The sequence below is a fragment of the Daphnia pulex genome, chromosome 8 (assembly GCF_021134715.1).
Source record: "Daphnia pulex isolate KAP4 chromosome 8, ASM2113471v1".
Lineage (NCBI taxonomy): Eukaryota > Metazoa > Arthropoda > Branchiopoda > Diplostraca > Daphniidae > Daphnia > Daphnia pulex.
Window position 1 is genome coordinate 12,008,106 of NC_060024.1, and position 24,197 is coordinate 12,032,302.

Sequence of the window (24,197 nt, forward strand, 5' to 3'; positions counted from 1 at the left end):
CGGGAGTCACGAAATTGTTTGAGTTGGTGTCCTACACGTTCCGCCAAGTTTCTCAGAGGTCCATAGGAAAAATATGTATGAGGGATGTGTCATATTTGAACCCCTTTGGGTGGCACATACTATCTAGGCACATAACCCGAGGAAATAAAAAGGGAAACCAACAAGTCAACAACCACCCCGCTCACTTCAAACTGTGTTTACGATCCATTGTTATTATATATACCGTTGATTCTCTTATCTCCCGCGACGAATCTGTCCAGCAACCCCTTGAAGAAAAAAAGTAAAAAAATCCTTTTTTCTCCCTTATACACACAGGTAAAAGGTGTAATTTTAAAAAAAGAAAAACTTGTTTTATATCCTTTTTTCTTCGTCTGCTATATCCGGGTATATCCGCGCGCGTTGAATAAAATAAACCCCAAACAAGATTTTCCCCTTTCACCCCAGCGTGAAATATAACAATACATGAAAGTTTATACATCTCTCTTTTTTTCGTCTGTGTGTATAAAAACAGGTGATTTACGACGCGACATTTCTTTCTCTCTTTCGCTTATTTCTGAATGACTTGGCGTACATATTATATTTAAAAAAGGTGACGAAGAAAAGTTCAAATACCCCAAAATATACCCACTGCACGTGTGGGTTGGCTGAATATTAAATTACAACTAAACTATCACGGCAATTTGGCTGGCGGCGCACCTGTTTTGCATCTTCACTTTCGCTTCATCCCTTTAGACTTTCGCTTCGTCTTCCGGTCGTTAAAAGGACATGTAGGCGGAGAAGAAGAAGAAGAAGAAGTGTGTGTGTAGCAACGATGTATTTCGTGAAAGAATATATCTAACGGTGGAAGGGGGGTGCTAGGCAGTTGCTGATTGCCGACGACCTTGTTACACTTTGAGAGTGTTGGTTAACAATGGCGGCGGCCCCCCTCCAAACTTTCGCCCGTTAAATTGCGGCTGGCGACACACGTTGTCAGTAAGGCACACGCGCGCGCGTTCAACTGTTTTACACAATTTATATATTCGATTGCGTCAAAATTCTGCTGACGACGCAATATTGTTGAGATGAGATTCCAGATGAATGAGTCAACAATGTGTGTAGTAGCTACAGGATCCGCTATCCGACCGGATACAACTCGCCCTTGAAGGACAGAGTGCAGGTGCTGCTGCCCAGGGAATTGAGGTTAAACTCTGAGCTCAATCTCTTTTTTGAATCTGGCGCCTCGCATGTTCGACAAGAGTCTCAAAAAACCCTGTTTAGACTGCTCTTTGTACACGGTTGTTATTTATTTTCCAAAGACTACAAGAACCGTAAATTAGGGCTCTAACGGAGGTACATATACTGCTGTATAAGCATTCACAAATGGATGTTGTTGTTCTCCTCCGAGAGAGAGAGAGATAATTCACCTGGGCTATGCAGCGCACAATTATTATCGCGTATACCTATGCGCAGGACATCGTCAATGGCTCATCAGCATCAGAGGAAGGACATTTGACGAAAGTCTAAAACACAAAAATGCGGATCGTAAAAAAAACGACCATCTCCCCCCAAACCAATTTGGGCTAGCCAAACGGCCATTCGAGCAGCCATAAATGACTCTGGTATAAAAGTTAGTGGAACAAATTACGTCACAGTAGTGCTACATGTGACAATATATAAATTCTCCGAAATTCTTTTCAATCTACTCTCCCAAAACTGAAAAAATAAACACACACACAAAAATAATGTTGATTACAAGAAAAAATGTGTGGCCTTATCGACTGTTTTGGCTTTGACAAGTCCTAGTTCTCATCCAAAAGTCCAAGTTTCATTTCAGAATTTAGCCAGAACGTTAGTTATACACCACAAAAAAGGAAGGACCGGTTGTGCTGTGCGAGTTGAACAAGTCCAACACACCAGCGAAAGATCTAGCTAGCATGTAATGTATGTCGCGTTCTAAATAATCTAGACCAAATCCACCGAAAATGTTACACCCAGATGATTTCCAAAAAGTTATACGGGACTCATGAAAGTCACCGGTGGCAAGGTGAGGGCGTGTGCCTTTTTCTTTTGCAGCAGAGAGAACTGCTGCTGCTGGCCTTGGAGATTTTTAGATTCTCTCTCTTAGCCAGTGTCTGCTGCTCTACGTGTTCACTTTGTTTTATTGTGGCACGACCTTCGTCTATATAACGGCTGAGCTGCTGCTGCTGCTATTCCTTTTTTTTTCTTTTCTTCGTAGTCCCCCAGCAGCAGCAATGGCCTTACACCATAAGAAGAAGAGAACCCCTTTTTGATCTGTTAGCTTATATTTATGTGTGTAGTATGTATCTCATCAAATCAGCGGCCAGCGTCATGCTGCGATTGCTGGGCAAGGCCACAAATCTGCGCTATCCCCCCAGCGCACCTATTCCATTTGAGCAGTTCTCACTAAAGAATGTCAAGAGCAAGACAAATAGGGAACTATATAACAAATGACATTCTATACGTGATGCATATAAACAATAGTAGAGCCATGCACGTTTAGCGGAGGAGGAGGAGGTAAAAGTAAGAGACAGGAAATGCCAAACTGTCACGAGTCTTTGAGCAATGATCACGGCTGGCCAAGCTTTTTTGGATTTTTGGTCTTTATTCTATCCTTGAAATTGACTGGCTATACAACTGCCGGTACCTGTTTACCCTCAAATTCTTTGACGTTATACATATACCCTTGAATCCTTTTGTTCGACAAATCTGTGCGTGTATATTGGCATCAATCATTTGGGCTGATCGCCTTGGATGTGGACGACATCATGTACGGAAATATTCTGTTGAATTTATTCCGCGCAGTCGTGTTAAAATCGGAAGGTTTCGTCACATTCGTGAATTTCGAAATGATTTCATTTGTTTAATTTATTCAGACCCCGCAGTACTATGAGTCAATGCTGCGCGGCGTTTACAACAAAATATAAAAGGTGATAAATTATGCATAGAAACGAAGTGATGAAAGTTTAGAAAATCAAACAGCACTTCTTCAAACAGTTTGAATAAGCGAAAATTTGATATATACCAGCGTGCGGGATTATTTGTCAAATGTCAGCAGGTAGGCCGGATGATGAATGCTGGTAAAAGTGCACACAGTACACCGTAGAGAAATGATTCGTTTCTAATTTTATTTATGTATGGACATCAAGTCATTCATCGTCATCTATAGTCGGAGAATTTTCCAAGGAAATCTCCATTCCAGCTCTTCCCCGGCAGCATTGCCGTGCATTTACATGCACACATTGGACGAGGGTCTAACAAAAGCGCCCAAACGGAGATTGCGATGACTTTTTGCTGATCAAATGCTGCTCGAGCGCATAATATATATATACGCAGCTATATAGCTCTCCACCAGATTAAGATCTGCACACAGTATATATACACACAAACAGACGTCGTCGTCCTCCCCACTCGTCTATACGTATCATACAATGGGCGACGAAAGGACCGTCTAACTTATTCGGGAGTCGTGAGCTGCGCTATCAATCAATATGATTGCGGCGCGCACTTTTGTTGCCCGCTTCCTTTCACGGCGATGCAACATCTCCACGAGATATGATGAAAGAGGAAAAAAAGAAATATATAAAATAAAATATATTATACGCGGAATGTGCGCTGAGCTGGGGAGGGTAGAGAGAGAAAGTATAAAACTTGGGTGTCCTCCCATCAACTTTTGTTGGAAAATGTCGGGGATAGCACAGTCATGGAATAAATAATAAATCTATAAAGTTTGGGATTTTAAACTTTTTCTTCCTATATACAGTATAGTAGATAGTAGATCTACACGGAGAGATGGACAAGTATTTCATGCCATTTTGTTTGGCGCATAATGCGCAGTGTTCGGGGAATGTATCGTTATTACATTCCAAAAGTTCTTTCATCGCTAGACGACAGTAGAGGAAAAACAACTGCTGGGAACTGTGCCGTCATCTAGAGACCGTTGATTCAACTCTGTTCACAAAAGGAAAGTTTCAATAGTACCTGGCGATTCCTTTTTTAAAAGTCCTACTGGTATTAACTGCAACAGCAAAAAAACATGTTGTATGATCGACAGACGAGGTTTGCGTGTGTCTATTACATGGCCTCATGATATTTTTTTGTCCCAGAATTTTAATTTGGCAGGTGTGGTTGAAACAAAAGCGACAGTTCGCAAGAAATTCTTAACAATCAATTAAGAATTAACAACAAAAAAATTTAAATGAATGAAAATAAAATATCGATTCCTTTCTCGTGTCTCAAGGTAAAAAAGATATAGAAAACCCAGACACAACCTGGCTAGACGGCGATTGCCAGCCGGAGGAAATGATGATATATATATTACGAAAATAAAGTGCAATGTATACGTAATAACTGTTGTACTATCGTTATTAGAAACACAGAGTGCTGTCTGCAAAAAAAGTATCATGACGAACGCGACAATATTAGGTCCATTTACGAGTTCCTTGGATCATTGATCAGAGTCCCGATTTGATATATTTGTAGACACAAATAGGAGTGAAGATAAGAACGCGTTGCTAGGCTCCTATCTGCCCGTCTCGCGATGACGCAATAGTCTTGCATTAGCTCTTTTTCGTACCTCACGTGCAAGAGCCTGAGGTGCGGCTGTACGTGAGAGTCGCGAGTTTTCTCTACGAGATTCGAAATCTTTTTAAAAATCATAACTCTATCGCTCCGTTGAGGTAAACGTTTGATCTTCTGATTGTACATCAAGGTTTGGACGTTGTCAATAGTTTTTGCGAAAAGCATATTGATTTTATTATGGGTTTATTTAAATTTTTTTGTTTATGATTGGATTTGTAAAGTATGAAGAGCAGAAAACCAATAGGCAATAGCCATTCGTATTCCGCTTGACGTGGCTCACTTAAACAGATAAAAAGAGATGAGAAAGTAGCGAGGCATGTTTTTCGATCCATCTGACGGACGATAGACATCGAAAAGATTGAAACGCGTGTGCGCCTTGGTTTATTCAAACAGTACCGACCACCAGATGGCAGCAGATAAAACTAAATGACGTATCTTTCGGCCAGTCTTTCAGTTGTTTTTCTCTGTAAAACCAGTTAGAGGGTCCGCCATTTTGTCGCGTTTGTTTTTATTGAGTTGTTATTTCGTTTGTTGAAGATCTGAAAGAGATCACGAAATTCCCATTTCTCGTTCGCCAGTTTGATTGAATGTGTATCGAATTTCTGCAGAGAACATAGTCTAGCTGTTGTCGTTGCTCGTGTTGACCGATCTACATTGACGAAAGTAGGAGAGCCCAGTGTGAAGGGCGAATCTCCGTAGAGCAAATTACACAATTCCTGACGTATATTAGTGTGTATGTTAGCAGTTTTAAGTATTGCTATAAATGATCAGGATTCAATAGGTTTCTTGACTGTTGGTGTTGTTGAAGAGTTCCGCTGCTGAATGGGCCCATAACTGATTTATGTATTTGGGGCTTGCCCACGCTGAAGACACCAGAAACAGCAAAAGTAGACAGCTTTTTTGAGAATTTCTTGTAAGAGTTGGAGTTGTTTGAATCTTTTTGGGAAAATGGGCTGCACTAGACAAATTTTTTCCGTATTTCTCCTCGCATCAGCTGTGCTACTTTTGTCAAGAGGTAAACAACTGTTCCACATTATTTCATTGTAATTTGTACAACTTCAGTTTGGAAATCTAACAATTTTTTTCCATTGCAGTCTCTCCAGCTGAGAGTTCACTCATAACCACAAAATGTGAATATTATAATCATACCATTTGCCAAGACACTGGAAAGGGCTGCAATGAAACAGAGTATTGTGAAGTTGCCGAACCCAACAAAAGGAATCATTGCTATGTTCTGTGGCAAAATTCAAGCAATGGAGAGCTTCAAATCAAATTCAAGGTATGTTGTGTCTTAATTGAGGTCAAACAATGAAAGCGAAATTTTAATGTTTATTTGTTCTGTGTGATTTTTATTAGGGCTGCTTTTTGAACAATTTTGGCTGTTACAATCAGTCCAAATGTGTGGGTCAGAAAGAAGAACCAAGAAAAAACCTACTTTTCTGCTGTTGTGAAGGTGATTATTGCAACAGAGAATTTTCTTGGGAGCCCCTAGCAACAGAGACACCACCCACTATTGGTATGTAACTTGACACATTTCTCAAGATTGACAATTAACCATTAGCCAATTATTTTTCAGAAGGTGCTCCCCCTTTGAGAAGTTCTCAAAAACCAATTTTGAACACACTCATGTACACACTGGTTCCTATTGTGGCCATAACCTTCATGATTGTAATTGGGTATTGGATGTACCGTCGTCAGCGAATGGCGTACTTCAATGAAGTAATCACCATTTTTTACATACTAATGTTTACTGTTTCTAATCGTGGAATTTTGCAACTAGTTACCGACCACTGAGCCTCAAGCCATCCACCCTCCATCGCCAACACTGACCGTAAGCCCTGTGCAGTTATTAGAAATCAAAGCACGAGGCAGATTCGGCGCTGTTTGGAAAGGCCAGCTGAAAACCGAAACTGTGGCCGTCAAAATTTTCCCATTGCAGGTATTTACTGTTAACCACTTTGACTCCACATTTGAACGGGATTTATTCAGACTTTTTCACATCGTTCGCGTTTATTTTCTTCTCCATCTTTTAGGACAAACAATCTTGGCTCGCCGAGCAAGAGGTTTTCAAACTACCCCAGCTTGATCATGACAACATTCTTCAATTCATGAGCGCTGAAAAGAGAGGGGATAGTCTCCAGACAGAATTTTGGTTGATTACTGCTTTCCATGAAAAAGGCTCACTCTGCGACTATCTTAAAGTATGTTTTAGCTACACTATTCTTATGTTTCAAGGCTTTATTTTATTCGATTCTCTGCTGTGCAGTGCAACTCATTATCATGGACGGAACTGTGTCGGATTGCCGAAGGGATGGCCAGAGGACTGACTCACCTTCACGAAGAGGTCCCTGCTACTAAAGCCGATGCTTGCAAACCTGCCGTGGCTCACAGAGACTTCAAATCAAAGAACGTACTGCTCAAATCAGATCTAACCGCTTGTATTGCCGATTTCGGATTGGCTCTCATTTTCTACCCTGGAAGACCCGTCGGAGATACTCACGGACAAGTAATTTACTCGTCAAACAAATTCATACAAAATTCAAAGATGTTTAATGGAAAACATTGTTCTTTTCAGGTGGGCACTCGTCGATACATGGCACCTGAAGTATTGGAAGGTGCCATCAACTTCAATAGAGATGCATTTTTGCGAATCGACATGTACGCATGTGCTCTTGTACTATGGGAACTTCTTTCCCGTTGCCGAGGACAGGACGCACCCGTGCCAGAATACCTCCTTCCATTCGAAGAGGAGGTAAATAATAATGTCCCCATCAATTTTTATCGTCATCCTTTTTAAACCTCAATATTCAAATTAGGTGGGGCAACATCCGACGCTGGAGGACATGCAAGAGTGCGTGGTCCACCTCAAGCGTCGCCCCGTGCTGAAGGAAATGTGGAGGCAGCGCCGTGGTATGGACATTTTGTGCCATACCATCGAAGAGTGTTGGGATCAGGATGCCGAAGCCCGGTTGTCAGCGTCTTGTGTGCTGGAGCGTGTTACAGCTCTGACACGACTCTACCCTACGACTACGTTTAACAGCGGTCAGCCAGTAAGAATCCCTGCTTTCCTTCCACCTCCTCCGCCCAATTTGAATTTGGCACCTAACCACAACAACTACACAACCATGAGTACCGGCAGCGTGGGGCCTATCCCCCACACAGAGTCGAACATGTAGCATCCCCTCCCTGGTTAGGAGTGAATGACGACTACTTGTAACGCCAACGTACCTGCCGCGAAGTATATAGAAGTGCATCAAGTGTCTTGTGAGTTTTGTGTCAGGCTTTGTGACATTTGTTTCTCTTCTCTGCCTTTCTAGCCTCGACTTTTTTTCCTTTTCTAAATTTCCTTTTTTTCCTTCTCGTGTATTATTTTTCTTCACTATTGTTTCGTTCACTTTGAGGCTCGTTCATCGGCCATAACTGTAACCAACACTTATACTTCCTTCTACGAGATCCCTCGTCTGACAGGTGAAAGGAAGAACAAATTTTCTGCTCCGATATAACTGGATAACCCCCGTTCCCTTCAAATCCCTTTCCAACGATTGAAACCTAAACGTCGGCAATGTAACCAACAAGAAATTGGTAACGAAATGATTAAAAAAAAAAGTGTGAAATACTCAGGGATCAACCGTCAGGCAGCCCCATTCCACCCCTTCAGTACTCAACACTCGAATTCCTCCACTCCCTGCAATATACAAAGACTATTAGAATAATACCGTGGCTCTTTTTAAGAGTTTTCTTGAACAATCAACAGCATGTGCTCCACTGTTGCTCCGATCCGATTTGAATAAGCATACATTTTTCAGAGCATTCAGCTCATACTCCTAGTAAACGTGCAATAGTCCATCAAATCATTTCCCTGCTAGCCATTTGTCCTCCTTCCCACCTGCCAGTCGTACGTATCTACGTACGAATTGTTTGTTTGTTTGATTTTTTGTTTCTTTTTCTTCAACGTAAATCCAACTATTTTATAACTTAGATAATTTGAGTCGTACTTTCTGCTTCGTCCATTTAACTAAAACATTTCGTACGAAGTGTAAACGTGTAAACCCTTCGATTCCCCCAAGGTTTCCTCTTCTAGCGTTGTTCATCCCATCGATTACAGAACTTGTTATGTATACTTCATATGTTTGCAATTTTTTTTTTGCTAACCACTCAAAAAATATGTACAATTTGACATCGATATGTTTGTTAAAATATGTTTCGCTATGCCCATCGTGGTGCAGTGGGATTTCGCTCCAATTTCATTTATACAAGAATCATCATCTGTGCTTTCGACAACCTATCTTCTCTCCCTAACCACGACGTTTAAAAAAAAGTTGCTGTACTATTATGTATCTCTGTATCGAATAGGGAGAAATTAATGCTCTGTTCGGATACAACAACCAAAAAAAACTGGATTTCTGTAGCGTTATCTACCAAAGTGTTCTCTAACTCGAAGGTTTATATGTATTGGTGGAATTCAAGGACTAAATCGGTTGCATATTCGCTGCTATAAAATTCTTTCTCGACTTTTCTACATGACTCAAAAGATCTTTTTTAAAACTTATTATTAATGTAGTAGTAATACAGTCTATAAAAAAGACACTGTATTTATTTTTATTTTTTTGCTTTTTAAATTTCTAAAATGACTGAGGATGAAAAAGCGAGATGTAAAATGAAAACTGTAAACATTTGAATGATTAAATTTGACGATTTTGTATATTGGTTATTTCGAGAAAAAGAGCAAGTAAGTTCAAATACATACGATGATGATTGAAACGTGATTATACAATGGCTTGGTTGAATTTAGCAAACTGGCGATAAACGAATGCTCGATGATGGCAATGAGAAATCTCATTATATGCCTCGTAATCGTCTAATGAATTGGATATCCCGAACCATAAGCGTAACTCTCTTGGCGTGAATCATGGCTAATACCGAGTCCTCAAACACTTGGATTATAAAAGCTTCAGAAGCAGTCTGTAGGCATTCAAGTGCATCAGCAGTAAACCTACTTACAAATAAACTTTAAAAAAACAAACAGAATACATTGGTTTTGGAAAGAGCAAAAACCTTGAAGTTGAATCTGTAAGAGAATCGGTGACTTCACGAACTAAGCGTTGGAATGGGGCTTTCTGAAATGGTAACAGAAATAGGTATAAATTCATTTGATTTGATCAAAGCATTTAAAAATACATACTTGCACCAGGAAATCGGTTCCTTTTTGATATTTCCTTATTTCATTCAGCGCTTTTGTTCCTGGCCGATACTTCCTAGGCTGCAATGCTTTATTTTTATTTCAATGTTGTATTAATAAGTTCTAACACTATTTCTTACTGTTTTGACTGCTGAATCTACAGCTTTTTCAGTACTTGCTTTGAGGGAAACTGATGTTTGTGTTTTATTTCCTTTACTCTTTTTGGGTGATCCAAGCGCAGGATGGTTAGACTTGTTGATTTTTCCAGAATGTTCCAAAATTCTTTTGCCTCCCAATATTTTCTTTGGGGTCTTAAGGTTAGGCGATCCAGTGAATTGTGCTGAATGGTCCTTCGTTCCTAATCTTTTTACTCGTTTAGTTACGTTAACTTAACAATCTTGATGCAGAATAACATTGAACTTTTACCTTACGACTCCAGAACTCGCCTTTGTTCCTTTGACTTTTGCAGTTTGTTGTTTCTGCCTCATTTTCAGTTAAAGAGAGATTTTAACAATTAATATAAAACAAAGCAAAGGGAACATAAATTGATAACACAATCGATTTAAGCACGAAAAAACCAGCAGACTTTCAAGCATAAGCATTTTGAAATATTGTTTTGGGTGTTGCCAGATGTACAAAATTTGTACTTTTTCAGAGCGAAAAGGCGAGTTGTTTATTATTTCTTCCCCCGCAAACAACCTTAATTACGGGATAAATAATTAATTGAGTCAAAACCATTTGCAAATCGTTTTATGCAATGCAAGACTAGTTTAAATGGTTTTCTCGTAGAATTCTACAGTCTTCTATTGACTACAGATTTGTGTGTTGCAATATGAACCGTTGGTCACAAACGGTAGCATTCAACAGAAAATGAAACCGCAACATGATTCCATCGCTTGATTACTATGTCAGAGCTTCATCGAGACCAGCAGACTGTTTGTTTTACGGTAAACTAAAACGCTTGAAATTCTTCAAGGAAATCGAGTTCTTCACGAATGCAAGTGAACCAACCGCAAATATAAGATAATCCTTGTAACATACGTGTGGTTGAGTTAATAAATCTGTAAAAAAATAAAATAACTTTGTAGCATAAATGTGATAAGGTTAAGCTCAGAAACCATGCTCCGAGATTTCAACACCATCCTCATGAAATCTTACATCACGGCGGTATTTCCTCTTTTTAAAACACCTCCGAACTTTTTTTTCTTAAGTTATCAAAGTTTCAGAGATTAAGCCACCGACTTGATTACACAATAGAGGACTCTCCAATATAAGGATGCAAACGTAATAACCCTCAAGCGAAGTAGGTGCAATCATTTTCAACCGTCATCATGAGAGCTCTAGCCTTGTCCGTTGTTCTTCTAGTAGGTTAGTTTAAATTACCTTGAAATAATTTGTTATAGACCGCTTACACAAATTGTAATTACATTAGCTGTTGCGCAAAACTGCCTCGCCGCTGTTGCCGATCCTAGAGGTCATGCAGGTGAGCCTCCTGTATTTGACTGTACCGGTAAAGTTGGGTTCTTTGCCGACCTGTGGAAAAATTGCGAGGTATATTACAACTGCTTGGAAGATGGAACTAAAGTGATGTAAGTAGTTACTTTGTAGTCTATGGCTCTTATGATGACGCAATTTGTTTTGAAAAAAATTTGACATGCTGATGTTGCAAATAATTCAGGTATGGTTGCCCACGTGAAAATAATGGCAATCCTCATCAAACGTACTTCAATGAAGCGGTTGTTGAATGCGTAAAAGATTACCAGTGCCCGGACCCGGAACCTATTAACCCAGTAGAGAATTAAGGATTGATAAAACGGAAAATGTAATCATTCAACAAAGTGGTATGACGACGTGTGTCTTATTCCAATTGATCATACATTCTGTATACCTTATATACTGCACACATTAAAAGGCGGTTAACAAATTATTGCCAGTTAAAAGCGGTAAAATGCTATTAAAACTTGTAAGCTACTTTTTGTCGATTTTGAAAATATATTTCCAGATTAAGAGAAAGTATATGTATTGGCTAATTAAATAAGACGACGTTTAATATTGAATCCATGCTACAAATGTTATCACTCACGCAGGGATCATATGCGCGCGGGCCCGCATAAATTAAAAATAATGTGACGTCATAGAAACTTTGAGGCTTTGGTATCGACCATAGATTTATCTATGTTTCTTACGCAATATCAGGACTCTCAATATAAGTAAGTAAGCGTAGGTGATCTTGAAACAAAGTCGAGAACATTTAGATTGAGCTCGTTCGTCATGAGGGTCCTTGCCTTGCTGTCCGTTTTCCTTCTAATCGGTTAGTTAATATTTAAATTTTTTTTCTGTCGAATACTTTATGCCTTTAAAATAAAAGTTTAATTTTTATAATAGCTGTCACAAATGTTTGCCTTGCTGCCGTGAGTGGTAGGGGTCCCGGAGGCCCAGGTGGCGAGCCTCCAGTGTTTGACTGCACAGGTAAAATTGGGTATTTTGCCGACCTCTGGAAAAATTGCGAAGTATACTATCAGTGCCTCGAGGATGGAACTAAACTGACGTAAGCGATTCCGACTTTGCTTGATGTAATTAACTAATTTTTTCACAAATTTAATTTGTACCTATTTATTTATTCAGATTCGGTTGTCCCAGTCAGCCTCAAACATACTTTAACGAAGCAATAACCGAGTGCGTTCATACTTACACTTGTCCGGAACCCCAGCCAGTTTAGCAATGTTATGAATTTGATTTGATTGTCCGAATATTGAAACATATTTCCAAATTATCGTGTATTTTATTTCAAATTTGGGCAATGGATATCAAAGTCTTATACACCTTTTTTGACAGCTTCACTTGCGATAAATGAAGTTTAAGATCACTTATCAGCACTTTAAACTGTTATCGTCCAGAACTTTCGTTACTTTAAGATTTGTCGAGACCACTCTTAAATAAGTGGGCGTCTTAGTAATTGCGAAACACACTAGAGAAAATTTCGGTCGAGTCCAATTATGAAGAAGAAGCTAAGCTCGTCTGTTTCCCTTCTAGTTGGTTAGTCATATTATTGCAATATTTTTTTCCGACTGCACTGCGCTGCACTGATAAAGCTGGGTGTTTTACAGATGTCTGAAAAACTGCGAAATATACTACCTCTGTCGGGTAGCTGGAGTTAAAGTGACGTAAGTGTTTATTGTACAGATGCAACGTAGCCTATATTTTTGTATAAATGACCCCACGGCGGTGCCGACTATCACATTTATCATCATTTAGATATGGTTGCTCCAATCAATCCCTATTACCCCGACATACCCTACCCGACCACAATTACCTAGTGCGTTCAACATAGCAAGTGTCTGAATCTTGTTGTCTTAATTGAATTTGCTGTTGTTATTACTGTACTAATAGCGTAATTGCGCTGTCTTTTTATACTTTCCTCGAAGCGCAAATTAATTTCCTTTTGAGCAACCCAAAATGTCATGATGAGTTCCTCAACTAATAGGATAGCTCCTTAGTATCACTATATCCCACCATTATAAAATAAGTTAACATTTATGTTAATCGAAGAAATAGCTATATTTATACTGCACTGGCAGAGAAAATTGTTTTCTACTGCTAAAATGCACTTTCAATGCACGTACTTGTATGCATGTATCATGTCACTGTATGCAATCTTGTATGTACCCAATAATTTATCTGCTGTGTTTTATTAATTTTTAAAAAAGAAGCATTTCTATTACTGCGTGTACAGTTTTCATCTAATACAAAAATCAGTGTTTTCGGATTCTATGTGATTAATTTATATCTCTATCAATAAAATCAAGGTTTACTTGTTGCTCTATTAAATTTCACCTTCAAATGTTTGGTTATCATACTTTATTGCGTCTTAACCGCTGTGGCTCCGAGGTGTAAACAGACGAATAAGTGATAGCATAGGCTACACATCGAGAGAATGGCTGCGCAGTACAACTGTCAAAAACATTTCACAAGATGACAACGACAATATAGATTATCACGCTGATAAAAAACAAACATTAAGATCGCTACGTGCTATTCTGTAAATCCATAAGATTCTTAGCTTAAATACTCCACCCTTCAAAAAGAAAATATTAAATCCATCCGTCATATAAGAACGTCATTGAGCTGCGAATTTCTATGTAGGCAAATATGACCATCAGATAACATCAAGGAAGGAAAGATCAAGTAGTAAGTACGGAATTGCTGTAGATAGTCGCATAGCGGTTCTATTGGCCGTAACCAACAAAAGGTCGTTATAGTCACGATATGAACTCGTCCGGATCGTTCAACGTGCGACCCTTCATACTCTATGCGTCGCCAGTCGAAAAATACGGTACCATAGTCGTCCAGATGTTAACGCAACTCAATTTTGTTTTTCTTTCCAGTCAGTTTTTCATTTATTTGTTAGATAAGATTTCTCCGCAATCACTGTTTGAGATGGAGGTAACATTTTATTTAATAGAGGAAATAAATCGATTATTATGTACGTACAGTACACTGAAACTTTGCGTACTGAAATTGTCAAAACATAAGAGCTAGCGGTAATTTTTCGTTCGAAAGCGTTCGAAAGTAGATAGGCATCGCGATTCACGAAAAGAGATTCTGTCGATAGTTGTACATGTACCGAAAGGTAAACCTAACTTGACTCTATACAGCTGTTACCGAATTGTTAGCCTAGTTCCTGATGACCGATTCATGCATCTTACACTAGTCTATCTAAACTATTGTTCAATCTTCCTGCCACCCTCGTATATCGCTAGACCACCCATAACTGTTTGGATTAAATCGCTAATTCCGTGACGCCATCGACAGAGTACAAAAGCACGTCGATCCGAATTTATTGTTTCAAACCTTCTCCCACTTTTAATCAAGGCAGTTATTCCTCTTTTTGTTCTTGTATAATACAGTACATCACTTGATTTCCTGTAAAAAATAAGAACACAAACTAAATTTGAGAATTTTCTTGATCCATTTCAGGTCCAAAGATGAATCTCATCAAACAAATCTTCCCAGTCTTTGTTTTTATTTTAGTCAGTTATTGGGCTGCAGCCGATGAACTTTTGTCAAATAGTTTAACTGAATCCAGGTAAATTATTCTTCTATTCAAAATATGTGGTCAAAGACTTATTGAATAATTATAAATGAATAGCGAACTGACGGACGATACCAATGTCAATTGGAAGCAAGGAATCAGTGGCCGGAGCACAGGTTATTATGGTAATCAACTTGGGTATTCTCAGCATCTGCCGTCATCCCATCGCGGTTACAGCGGTTACAGCAAAATTAGCTCTCGGGACTCGGCGTCCCACAGCAGCGGCAATCCAATCCACAGCACCAGCGCCGGCATAAACAGCTACTCTTCATTATCAGGATCGAGTCTATCTGGTCCTGGATACGCGTCTTATTCACAAGGTTACCCCTCACCCGCTTACTCTGCTCATTCTTACCCTTCTGCACCGATTTCCTCCTATCCCTCGTCCTATCCCGTGCCCAATTACGGACCTGAGGATTTGGCGCCGCATGATTACGAAGAGCACCACCAAGAGAAGAACAAGTTTGCGAAGAAACACCTGGCTCTAGGTATCTCTCTCCCTCTGATTCTTGGTCCGCTGGTCGTGATTGGCATTTTGGCGCTTTTGAATTTCCGCGCCGTTTTCACCGTTCTCGTCATTCGAAGTCTCTGCACCAATGGGCCCTTCAGGACGAATTTCGGTCAACTCTGCTCATTCGTCGACAATATCAACAAGCGTTCTTCGGACGACGTTAGCGGTTTCAAGAATATGGGCAGAAGATCGCAGCACAAATATTCGCGATTGATGAGCCTCCTCAACAGCGCCAAGTTCATTGCAATGGAACATCTTAATACGATGGCCGAGGAGTAACGAAGCCAATTAAATTCTGTTACATTGCACACTTCAACTAAGTTTTCTCGGATTTATTGATTTCTTATATGACTTGTTTATTTCAGGGCGGGCATCACGGGCATCAGTTTTAAAAAGGTTTTACAAAAAATCATTGTTTCAGTTCGAACATGAATACAAATTTCACAGTATTTATTCCTTGTATCCTTGTAATAGGTTGTGAACCTTTTCAATAAAATAGGAATTAGCACATTTTAAAGAAATCTCCAGGTCGAGAGTACCCTAAAACAAAAAAAGTTTAGTTATACATATTTATATCATGAACAATTTGAAGCTATAATTTTTAAAATAAGTGCAAGAATTTTGTTTAGAAATGCGTTTAAATTTTTTTATCTATGTTAGAAGTTAGAACTTATTTGTAGATTCACAGAAGTCTAAGAGATGGAAATTCCTTTCAAAATCGATTCGTCCAGCTATTTAGCGTTCTTAGATCAGCACGGCGAAACATCTCACGCTGGATGCTGGACAAGGATGTCAATTTTTAGTTCTCCGTCTTCTTAAAGTCAATCTTCTCCATCCCAGTTTCGCACATTATCTTTTTGGCTTGGTTTTCTGGCTCCACTAAACAATTAATTTTCCCAATCTCCTTTAATAAAAATGCAAATTTCTGCATTTCACGATGTTTTATTTGATAGAATTGTGACTAACTGATTTAGTGCGGTTAGATGAACAACATCAAAACATAAACAAATTCCCTCGGGCATCAGTAAAAGGTTTTAAAACATACAAGTTCGGAAGTGAATCGAAACTTACCAATTTTATTCCTTTTATTCGTTATGTAGTTAGATTTAAAAAAAAAAATCAAATTAAATTTTCACTAATTCACCGCAATATTTGAAAATAACTGTATACCTGCATCATTAGAGAAATTAGTAAAATCACAGTTAATATTTTCAACTTTCGAAACTCCCATGACGGAGTACAAGCCACTCAAGGAATGTCCTATGCGCCATAGTTCTTCACAAGAAGAAGGCTTTCCTTCGACTACCACTTGTCTCGAACATTCGAATCTACCGAGTGTGTGTCCGGATGAATATTCTATACGGGCACCACGGGCGTATAATGTTTTACAACGTATGATTGTATCAGTTCGAAACTTCGAATATGAATACAATTTACAACTAATAACCAATTTTATTCCTTTTATTCGTTGCGTACCATTACAACAAATCATAACATTCTTTATTGACTGATAGGAGAAAGGGAAACGTTTGCAGCGTGAAGGTGACGTGATACTAGCTGCATTGTTTCTGTTATTCGATAAATATTACTGTAATAGTAATGCACTTAGATCTTCCTCTAAAAGCCAACCATTAAAATGAGTAAAGTGATAAGGGTTGTCAAAAAGATACGGCAGTGTTCCTTGCGTATAGTCAATCTGTACCCAGATTTGATCTCCTGCTTGCAAATGAAGTGTGGATTGAAGAGACAACTGATCATTTTGACCCTTTATAGTGTTTGAATCTTCAGCTTCACTCGCTCCAACCAGTACATCATTCAGATACAAACCTATGCTAAGACCTTGTACTGCATTTGACGTTGCAGAAAACACCGTCATCCCGGTAAAGGAGAAAAAATAAGTTCCTGTTCGAGGTGCAGTAAAAATTCCTGTTGATAAATTCATTGCGCCTCCAAGGTTGAGTTTTGCTGTTTCAAAGGGAATCGGAGTTTTTGTTGCGTTGAAAACTTGACTGTTTCTCTGGACATAAAAATAAACGGGCATAGATTTGACGTCATTGTATCCAATCCATTTCTGGAAACCTATAGTCGATCAAAGTGAATATTGAATTTCAGAAAATTCACCGTGATTTTTTAAAGTAATTGTATATACCTGCGTCGTCAGGAAGTTTTGTAAAATCACAGTAAATATTTTCGACTTTTGTAACTCCCATGACGGAGTACAAGCCACTCAACGTATGTCCTATACGCCATAAATCTTCGCAAGAAGAAGCCATTCCTTCGACGGCCTTCTGTCCCGAACATTCGAATCTGCCGAGCGTGTGTACTCCGGAAGAATATTCCAAAATCGTTCTACCAAAGTTTAGACGGGTTATTGGCAAAACACTCTTGTCGGTTATTATCCCTGCAGAATCATTATTTTTATTATTATTTCTATGTGTTAAGACCGTAGCCTAATTCAAATACCATACCGCTGTCGACAAATGGTGCTGGCAGACTGGAATCGCAGTTGCACGGCATAAAACTTTCAACACAATTTTGATCGATTCCGCACTGACAGATGTGGATGCTGCTGTTGCTGCCCGACCAAAAATATTTCGGATTTCCGATTCTGTCATTCCACCATGCATAGGCTACGTTGTTGATCTCAAATGGAGCAGCAGTGCAATCGTACTGGATTTAATTAAATTAAGATAAATGTGTTAGTCAAATTATTCAGTTTAAAAATGTCAGAGTGATGATATCTATACTTTGATAGACTGGTGGCATTCATTAGACAGCTCAGACAAGGCTACCATTTGCCTTGTGGTAGCTTGATAATTGATTGCTCTCGAGTAGCATCCGGGATCAGCGCAGTGCCCAACGTCCATCTCCATTTCACTGTCGTGTAAAACGGATGTCGAACCTGCGCCGTTCAATCATAAATTATTAGCCATGAGCTTATAACAGGCTCGGTTTGGAAACGGCTTACCTAATGTCATGTCACAGTAAACGTTGATGGGATCATCTCCAACGCCCTGTCCGTCAGGATCGATCCAGTACAAGCCGGAAGCCAGCGCTGGATCTGCCGCACGAACTTCCCGGCAGGTTCTTCCGATGGCACTTTTTGAAGGAGACTGACTGGGAAATTTGTTTGAAGCCAAATTGTAATGGGTTTGACCGTTAGATTGTAGGGATGTAAGAAGTGAATTTTGTTGCTCTAATTGATCCTCGAGACGCGTCACTTTTGTTTCGAGTGCATCCACTTTTGTTATTAACATTTCCCTGATTTCAGTCTGAAATAAAAATAATAAATCCTGAATAAAAAAGCTATCTTGTACCACCAATGTTTTATGGAACAAGATTATAGACTATTTGGGCAAATAACTTACATTCTGTTGGTCTTTTGCTTCCATGGTCTCCTTGAATTGAATCTGTCGAAACAAGAAAATGTAAATGAGAATTATATGCGAAAAGAGATGACACGGCAAATATACGTGTCCTTAGTTCTTACATAGTTTTCTCTCAGCTGACGCACTTGTTCCTCCACTGCTATGGCTGAACTGGTTGAAAAATCCGACCAAGCGATCACCAAAATCCCTGTAATAAATAAGAAGCTAGCCATTTTCATCAAAATTGGCTAATAGCCGTACTGAATTTTATATGTACGACGAATCTTAATTTATATGAGTGATACGGTAAATGCAAGCCATTGCGTCACGGTTGTTTTTGGTTTTTTTGTTGACACTTGCTCTTCTTATCACAGTTATTTGCTTTTTCTATATGTGATTATCACACATTGAAAGTAAATTGGAAATTATCTATATAGGGCTTTTTAATCAAAAAGAGTATTTTAGTCCATCAAGCATCAACCGCTTTTATCGTTTTTGGCGGTTTGGATTTCGGGGGGAGTTGGAGGGTCGATTTTTATAAATTCTAATCGATATCTTAAGTATTGCTAATTAATTAGAAGATTAATGTCGTCTGCTATGGTTTTGTTTACAAGTTTCGAAAATCGAAAAGAAACGATCACTTTTTAATGGACGTGGATAGATGCACGAAAATAAAATTATAAAAATGTAGTCATATCAACTTTGATGTCGCAGCTATGTGCTCTCCACTCCATGCTGTTTGGCAGGTAAATAGTTAAATACTCAAAATAAAAATGGGATGACAGTGGGAGCTTAAATGGAAGAGTTAAACTTGTTCCAAATTTGGAAATCGTTACTTAATTTGTGCTAGCATTATTTATCCCCTTGTCAATGCATGGCAGGTTGTTTACACTATATGTAATCTTTTCCTCTGTGCAGATTTGAGGCCTGAGCCAGCCATCGTAACAGCAAAGTTTTGCTTGTGCTGGACCTCCAGTCATGTGACTTTTTTTTAAGACTGATGACCTCCTATCTTCAGCAACAATCCGGGCATCATCGCCTAGGTAATAATTTTCATTGCTTTTATTAAGATTTTGTAATGATGCATGACTTGCATAAATGCAGTGTATTACATGAAAACCTTTTATTCAATTCTCCTGTTTATTGACAAGTAAGGTACACCCCTGGTTTACAAATTACAACTATCTTATTTTCAACTTTTCCCTGCATGTTATTGTTCCTTTAAATATTATTTCGTAACTCATTGTTGACTTTTTTTATTTAGATAAACAGCATCCCGTTTAATTGGAGAAACTTCCAGTGTCGGCCGAGTTAAGGATCTCGTCGCTTCCCCTTTCTCTAAAATGTGTATGCGAGTGTGGGTGTATTCAGCACGATGACTCACTTTTACCTATCCCTCCTGGTGGATTCAACTTTCCTGTGGATGAAGCACTTGGGGATGCCTGGCTGTGGATTTCCTAGGCACAAAGGTAGGACAAATTCATCTCTATTCTTCCTTTTTGACTATTTGGGTGCGTTGATTTTAAATCGTTATGTAGTACGGAGTACGATTACTCCTGCCCATACAGTTGGCTGAAACTGTTATCCCTTGCTCTTTTTGTTTTTTCTCAGTCAGGTTTCATTAAATAGTTCACGCGTAGAACCACCTCAGATCAGGCCTGTTTTTGTACCTCGCAACTTTGTCTTAAACAATCAAATTCAGAAATATTTGAACTTGAAACACTTGAATCAAAGTAGGCTACAACTTGAAAAATTTTTTTGGAGGGTCTTGCCGCCACACCAGCACTTCAGTAGAGTGCGGTTATAGGATGTGGCAACGCTCAATTCCATCAGCACTCAACAGCAAACCCCAGCAAACCCTATCTTTTGAAAATGCACTTTCGACAACACAACAAGCCCCTCTACATTTACAGTTTATAATACTGACGTGAAAGATATGTGTTTACATACACAAGCGAAGAAACATAACGAAAACATGTTTTTCGGTCAGTTTTCCCGTGATATTATTGCCTCATTCAATCTGTTTTTCCGAAACTCTCGCCCGTTTATGAAAATACCGTGCACACATATTGCCTATAGAGAGAGAGATTGACGCTATTTGGGCGCCTACAGCACACAACATCGCCTAAGATATTCACCTATACCCATTGAGGAATAGGAAGAGGGAACGGCTATAATGTTCGATGATGTGTTTTTCGACCACTGTGGCGGCCCTCACAGTCGTGGGAAGAACTCTGGCCCTCCTCAGCTGCGCCCTGTATATGACAGCAGCAGCAGAGGACCGTTTCACGGACAAACATATTCACCTCAAAGTGGATGAGGGAAGAAAAAGAGAGTCCATCGTCCAGTTTTCAGAGCTGTTCTCATCATCGGTACACGGCAGCAGTTGTCGGTAAACGACCCTGTTGATCTTCCAGTGAAGGGAATCGAATCAATGAAACGGCTGATGGAACTCTCAAGTGGCTGATTCAGGGACGTCCAAAAGATATGTGCTGTGCCGCCGGCTCATTCACATATAAATGTATAACCCTGTTATAGTCTCTAATACAGTCTCTAGCGGCGATGGTATATAAAGCGGCGTACAGCAGCAAACGAGAGAGAAAGAGATGGATGAGCATCATCATTTATGAAGCTCCGTGCATATAGGCCTATAGTGCGATCAGTAGTTTATTGCCGCTCCATTTTGCATCTATACACAATATCAAAAGGAGCGGTGTATAAATATCCCCCCCACAAACCCTCTTACCCCCTACCGAGAATTCATGAATGCGCATGTATCTATGCAGCTACTACACCACCACCAGTCTGCGGTGTAGTATACATTTATCCCATTCTTTCTAGCCGTGTTCTCAACGACGTTGAAATCAGAAGCGTGAACACTAATAATAGATTAGGCCCTCAAGTGTTGTAGGTACTAGGCCCTTTTGCTCCGAATGGGAAAGAATATTTTCAAGTGCCTCTACTGACCGATAATAACCATTTACGGTCATCTGTATACACCATTGGCGAGATGTGTCCAGCTGCCACGGGAAAAGGAAAGAAAGGTGTGTGCTGGAAAAAGTTGAAACGTTTTCCAATATAATTGGTGGAACAAACAAATGTTCATCGATGACATTTTCGCATCGCCTTTTTTTTCTTTTGGGGGTGGGACTCGATAATTAACGCCATATCGTCGAGACTGTTTAAGTGTTTAGATATATACACACACACACACACAGCGGGATAGATATATGCATGACAAGCGTGTGATGGAAAGTTCCCAGCGCTAATTGGCCATCGTAAATCTGCTGCCTTGTCCGAGATGATCTAAACTGCTTCTTCCCACAGGAGTAGCCCATAAACGTTCGTCATGGCCACAGCAAAAGTGATTACAGCACCATAAGATATAGCGCCCTGTTGTCGTCCAGTCTCACCGTTTCAAAGTAACATGAATCTCTTTTTCTCCCGCATCTCTCCCTGCAACTAATGTTTGCGCGTGAATCAAATGCTCCCATCGGGAGACCTAGCACCGGAGAAGTATAACCACCACTTAGCGATGTCGTACGAGATTCTGTTCTGGGTAAACACCCGTTTGTCATATCAGAAAACCCGCCCTCTCTCTCGGCCATATCAAGGTGCGAACAACGTGATCAAATAAACGCACAGTTGATGTATATGCCGAATACGATATGACCATCCCCCCAGCCCTATGCTGGCGTGATCACTCTGCGCCTGTCCCTCGGCGCACTATGCACCTTCCTCACGCTCCTGAAGAGAGAAAAGAAGATTATTTACGACTTGTTATTTTCTTATGTATTTTTCTCTCTCTCTCGTTTTCATTCGATGGCATTGAAGAGGAAGACCAGCACAGCAGTTGCACAGGTGATTTTACAATTTTGGTCGGAAACATCCGCTCGGCTACTGCCAGTTTGTCGCAAGACGCTCCGCTGAACTGAACGCGTGATGACGGAGCGGAAGCCAAACAATCGCAAGGATTTTTCCATCGAGCGCATCCTCGGTGTTGAGCGCTCGGACGATCGGCAAGAGATAGCGGCGGTTATTAAAGACGTTGAATTATCAGCCGCCAGCAGTTCCAGCAGCAGTAGCAGTTGCGATGAAGAAGATTTATTCCGCCGCAACATTGAAGGGACGGTGACGGGAAATTCATCGTCCGCTCATTTTCCGGACGCTTCTTCCTGGTTGCAAAACAGTTACGGTTGCCCGCCATTCTTTAACCGAGGATGGTTCAGTCAGACCATCCGACCGCCTTTCTTCACTCTTCAAGGTGAAGAGTTTTTTAAATGTTGTGTTTGTTTGGATGAATTATGTTGACGTAATTAATTTTTTTAGCACCGAAACCTGTCGGTCGGAGACATCGCCGACCAGGAGCCGATCGAAAACCGAGACAGGCTTATAGTGTCAAACAACTGGAGCAGCTCGAATCCGAATTTAAGGTATAGATTTTTCAAAATAAAATGTGTTTACGGAACGTAACGACTAGGAAACACCCTAGATGGCAGTGAGTTTCCCGCTGGAAACACATATCCAGTATAACGGTCTATAATCTGATTTGTTGGAATTATTGGACAACCATCAGGTGGACAAATACTTGAGCGTGAATAAGCGGATGGAATTATCGAAAAGCTTGTCGCTGACAGAAGTGCAGATCAAAACTTGGTTCCAGAATCGGCGCACCAAGTGGAAGAAACAAATGACGGCTCGATTTAAACTAAGCGCGGCTCCTTCGCCTATCGACTCGGCCAGCGGTAGGCCATTCATCAGCTCGACGGTGCCATCGTTGTGGATGGTTGATTGGACGTCGTCAGCCCAACAACACCAAACATCCCAGCAGCAGCATCCAGTGGCTAATAACAACGTCGTGTACAACAGCAATCTGTCGCCTTGGAATAAGACGATCCAGTCCCAACAACAGCCAGCGGCAGCCGGAAGGCGATTCGACGATCATCATCTTCTTATTCCTTGTGTCGTCGGACCGGCTCCTATCGACTCCCACAGGAGCGACACTCCGTCACAGCAGCCATAGAAATATATACAGCGCCCAGCGGCGACCAACCGCTGCTGTCGCCAATCGACGGAAATGTATCCAATTTGACACCATCCCTCAGTCGGAGCGCGCACTCTCTCCTATATTTAATATCACTTGTAATATATACCAGAGCCAAAGGCAAAAGAAGAAAAAGAAGAGAAGAATTGATCGAAAATTGTCGTCGCCAGTTCTTTATACATGTCGGAAGGGGCGTTTTATCTTGTAGCTAACAGTCGGTCGGCACACACACATACAGCACAGGCCATCGTGTCTGTCTGTCTCTTTTTTTCCTTTTTTCTTTCAATAGTTTGCGCGTATATAACAGCAGTTTATCAGTCCGGTACCAGACGTTACTTACACCCGTTTCGACGATATATAAAGAAAAAAAGCCTGCTCTTTTCCTCTGGTACACTATAAATATCTGTGTGTGTCCCCTCGTCGCC

At 40.1% G+C, this 24,197-nt stretch overlaps 6 protein-coding genes and 1 long non-coding RNA gene across 11 annotated transcripts; 5 read left to right on the plus strand and 2 right to left on the minus strand.

The window, feature by feature from the left end:
• Positions 1 to 4,552: 4,552 nt before the first annotated feature.
• LOC124199937 (activin receptor type-2A-like) lies at positions 4,553 to 9,151 on the plus strand. 2 transcript variants are annotated; one of them, XM_046596000.1, is made up of 9 exons: positions 4,553 to 5,593; positions 5,673 to 5,857; positions 5,935 to 6,094; positions 6,155 to 6,297; positions 6,359 to 6,517; positions 6,612 to 6,779; positions 6,845 to 7,084; positions 7,154 to 7,330; positions 7,395 to 9,151. In XM_046596000.1, the coding sequence occupies exons 1-9, from the start codon at positions 5,527 to 5,529 to the stop codon at positions 7,752 to 7,754; spliced, it is 1,659 nt and encodes a 552-aa protein (XP_046451956.1). In that variant the 5' UTR covers positions 4,553 to 5,526; the 3' UTR covers positions 7,755 to 9,151. The 2 variants fall into 2 exon arrangements, with proteins under 2 accessions (XP_046451956.1, XP_046451957.1); XM_046596001.1 differs by having other exon boundaries at positions 4,838 to 5,593; positions 6,158 to 6,297.
• Positions 9,152 to 9,260: 109 nt separating this feature from the next.
• Positions 9,261 to 10,367, minus strand: LOC124199938 (histone H3-like centromeric protein cnp1). The gene is made up of 5 exons (XM_046596002.1): positions 10,184 to 10,367; positions 9,898 to 10,120; positions 9,761 to 9,838; positions 9,634 to 9,695; positions 9,261 to 9,571 (listed from the first exon to the last, which is right to left on the minus strand). The coding sequence occupies exons 1-5, from the start codon at positions 10,243 to 10,245 to the stop codon at positions 9,418 to 9,420; spliced, it is 579 nt and encodes a 192-aa protein (XP_046451958.1). The 5' UTR covers positions 10,246 to 10,367; the 3' UTR covers positions 9,261 to 9,417.
• A 611-nt stretch (positions 10,368 to 10,978) lies between these two features.
• Positions 10,979 to 11,770, plus strand: LOC124199939. Of its 2 annotated transcripts, none has more exons than XM_046596004.1 (3): positions 10,979 to 11,125; positions 11,190 to 11,346; positions 11,436 to 11,770. In XM_046596004.1, the coding sequence occupies exons 1-3, from the start codon at positions 11,089 to 11,091 to the stop codon at positions 11,557 to 11,559; spliced, it is 318 nt and encodes a 105-aa protein (XP_046451960.1). In that variant the 5' UTR covers positions 10,979 to 11,088; the 3' UTR covers positions 11,560 to 11,770. The 2 variants fall into 2 exon arrangements, with proteins under 2 accessions (XP_046451960.1, XP_046451959.1); XM_046596003.1 differs by having other exon boundaries at positions 11,074 to 11,125; positions 11,181 to 11,346.
• Positions 11,771 to 11,916: 146 nt separating this feature from the next.
• On the plus strand, positions 11,917 to 12,597 carry LOC124199940. The gene is made up of 3 exons (XR_006877085.1): positions 11,917 to 12,068; positions 12,143 to 12,305; positions 12,383 to 12,597. It is a non-coding gene; the product is annotated as an uncharacterized LOC124199940 (long non-coding RNA).
• Positions 12,598 to 13,853: 1,256 nt separating this feature from the next.
• On the plus strand, positions 13,854 to 15,813 carry LOC124199941. Of its 2 annotated transcripts, XM_046596006.1 has the most exons (4): positions 13,854 to 14,200; positions 14,518 to 14,629; positions 14,735 to 14,843; positions 14,907 to 15,813. In XM_046596006.1, the coding sequence occupies exons 3-4, from the start codon at positions 14,743 to 14,745 to the stop codon at positions 15,637 to 15,639; spliced, it is 834 nt and encodes a 277-aa protein (XP_046451962.1). In that variant the 5' UTR covers positions 13,854 to 14,200; positions 14,518 to 14,629; positions 14,735 to 14,742; the 3' UTR covers positions 15,640 to 15,813. The 2 variants fall into 2 exon arrangements, with proteins under 2 accessions (XP_046451962.1, XP_046451961.1); XM_046596005.1 differs by lacking the exon at positions 13,854 to 14,200 and having other exon boundaries at positions 14,306 to 14,629.
• Positions 15,814 to 16,870: 1,057 nt separating this feature from the next.
• LOC124199942 (collagen alpha-1(X) chain-like) lies at positions 16,871 to 18,626 on the minus strand. Its single transcript, XM_046596008.1, has 4 exons — positions 18,329 to 18,626; positions 17,829 to 18,262; positions 17,510 to 17,761; positions 16,871 to 17,439 (listed from the first exon to the last, which is right to left on the minus strand). The coding sequence occupies exons 2-4, from the start codon at positions 17,875 to 17,877 to the stop codon at positions 16,946 to 16,948; spliced, it is 795 nt and encodes a 264-aa protein (XP_046451964.1). The 5' UTR covers positions 17,878 to 18,262; positions 18,329 to 18,626; the 3' UTR covers positions 16,871 to 16,945.
• Positions 18,627 to 20,121: 1,495 nt separating this feature from the next.
• On the plus strand, positions 20,122 to 24,130 carry LOC124199945 (homeobox protein MSH-D-like). Of its 2 annotated transcripts, XM_046596012.1 has the most exons (4): positions 20,122 to 20,197; positions 22,563 to 22,992; positions 23,058 to 23,161; positions 23,305 to 24,130. In XM_046596012.1, exons 2-4 carry the CDS (start codon positions 22,671 to 22,673, stop codon positions 23,749 to 23,751), a joined length of 873 nt encoding a protein of 290 aa, XP_046451968.1. In that variant the 5' UTR covers positions 20,122 to 20,197; positions 22,563 to 22,670; the 3' UTR covers positions 23,752 to 24,130. The 2 variants fall into 2 exon arrangements, with proteins under 2 accessions (XP_046451968.1, XP_046451969.1); XM_046596013.1 differs by lacking the exon at positions 20,122 to 20,197 and having other exon boundaries at positions 21,314 to 22,992.
• The last annotated feature ends 67 nt before the right edge of the window (positions 24,131 to 24,197 follow it).

Bases quoted from the DNA above. Each gene is read 5' to 3' on its own strand.
- LOC124199937 (XM_046596000.1), top strand. From the start codon at position 5,527: ATGGGCTGCACTAGACAAATTTTTTCCGTATTTCTCCTCGCATCAGCT. The intron at 6,298-6,358 runs GTAATCACCATT...TTTTGCAACTAG, and splicing joins GAATGGCGTACTTCAATGAA to TTACCGACCACTGAGCCTCA. The intron at 6,518-6,611 runs GTATTTACTGTT...TCCATCTTTTAG, and splicing joins TCAAAATTTTCCCATTGCAG to GACAAACAATCTTGGCTCGC.
- LOC124199939 (XM_046596003.1), top strand. From the start codon at position 11,089: ATGAGAGCTCTAGCCTTGTCCGTTGTTCTTCTAGTAG. The intron at 11,126-11,180 runs GTTAGTTTAAAT...CACAAATTGTAA, and splicing joins GTCCGTTGTTCTTCTAGTAG to TTACATTAGCTGTTGCGCAA. The intron at 11,347-11,435 runs GTAAGTAGTTAC...CAAATAATTCAG, and splicing joins GAAGATGGAACTAAAGTGAT to GTATGGTTGCCCACGTGAAA.
- LOC124199941 (XM_046596006.1), top strand. From the start codon at position 14,743: ATGAATCTCATCAAACAAATCTTCCCAGTCTTTGTTTTTATTTTAGTC. The intron at 14,844-14,906 runs GTAAATTATTCT...ATAAATGAATAG, and splicing joins AATAGTTTAACTGAATCCAG to CGAACTGACGGACGATACCA.
- LOC124199942 (XM_046596008.1), bottom strand. From the start codon at position 17,877: ATGCCGTGCAACTGCGATTCCAGTCTGCCAGCACCATTTGTCGACAGC. The intron at 17,762-17,828 runs GTATGGTATTTG...ATGATTCTGCAG, and splicing joins AGCACCATTTGTCGACAGCG to GGATAATAACCGACAAGAGT. The intron at 17,440-17,509 runs GTATATACAATT...GATCGACTATAG, and splicing joins AAAACTTCCTGACGACGCAG to GTTTCCAGAAATGGATTGGA.
- LOC124199945 (XM_046596012.1), top strand. From the start codon at position 22,671: ATGACGGAGCGGAAGCCAAACAATCGCAAGGATTTTTCCATCGAGCGC. The intron at 22,993-23,057 runs GTGAAGAGTTTT...TAATTTTTTTAG, and splicing joins GCCTTTCTTCACTCTTCAAG to CACCGAAACCTGTCGGTCGG. The intron at 23,162-23,304 runs GTATAGATTTTT...GACAACCATCAG, and splicing joins AGCTCGAATCCGAATTTAAG to GTGGACAAATACTTGAGCGT.
- LOC124199938 (XM_046596002.1), bottom strand. From the start codon at position 10,245: ATGAGGCAGAAACAACAAACTGCAAAAGTCAAAGGAACAAAGGCGAGT. The intron at 10,121-10,183 runs GTAAAAGTTCAA...ACGAGTAAAAAG, and splicing joins GCGAGTTCTGGAGTCGTAAG to ATTAGGAACGAAGGACCATT. The intron at 9,696-9,760 runs GTATGTATTTTT...TTACCATTTCAG, and splicing joins GAACCGATTTCCTGGTGCAA to AAAGCCCCATTCCAACGCTT.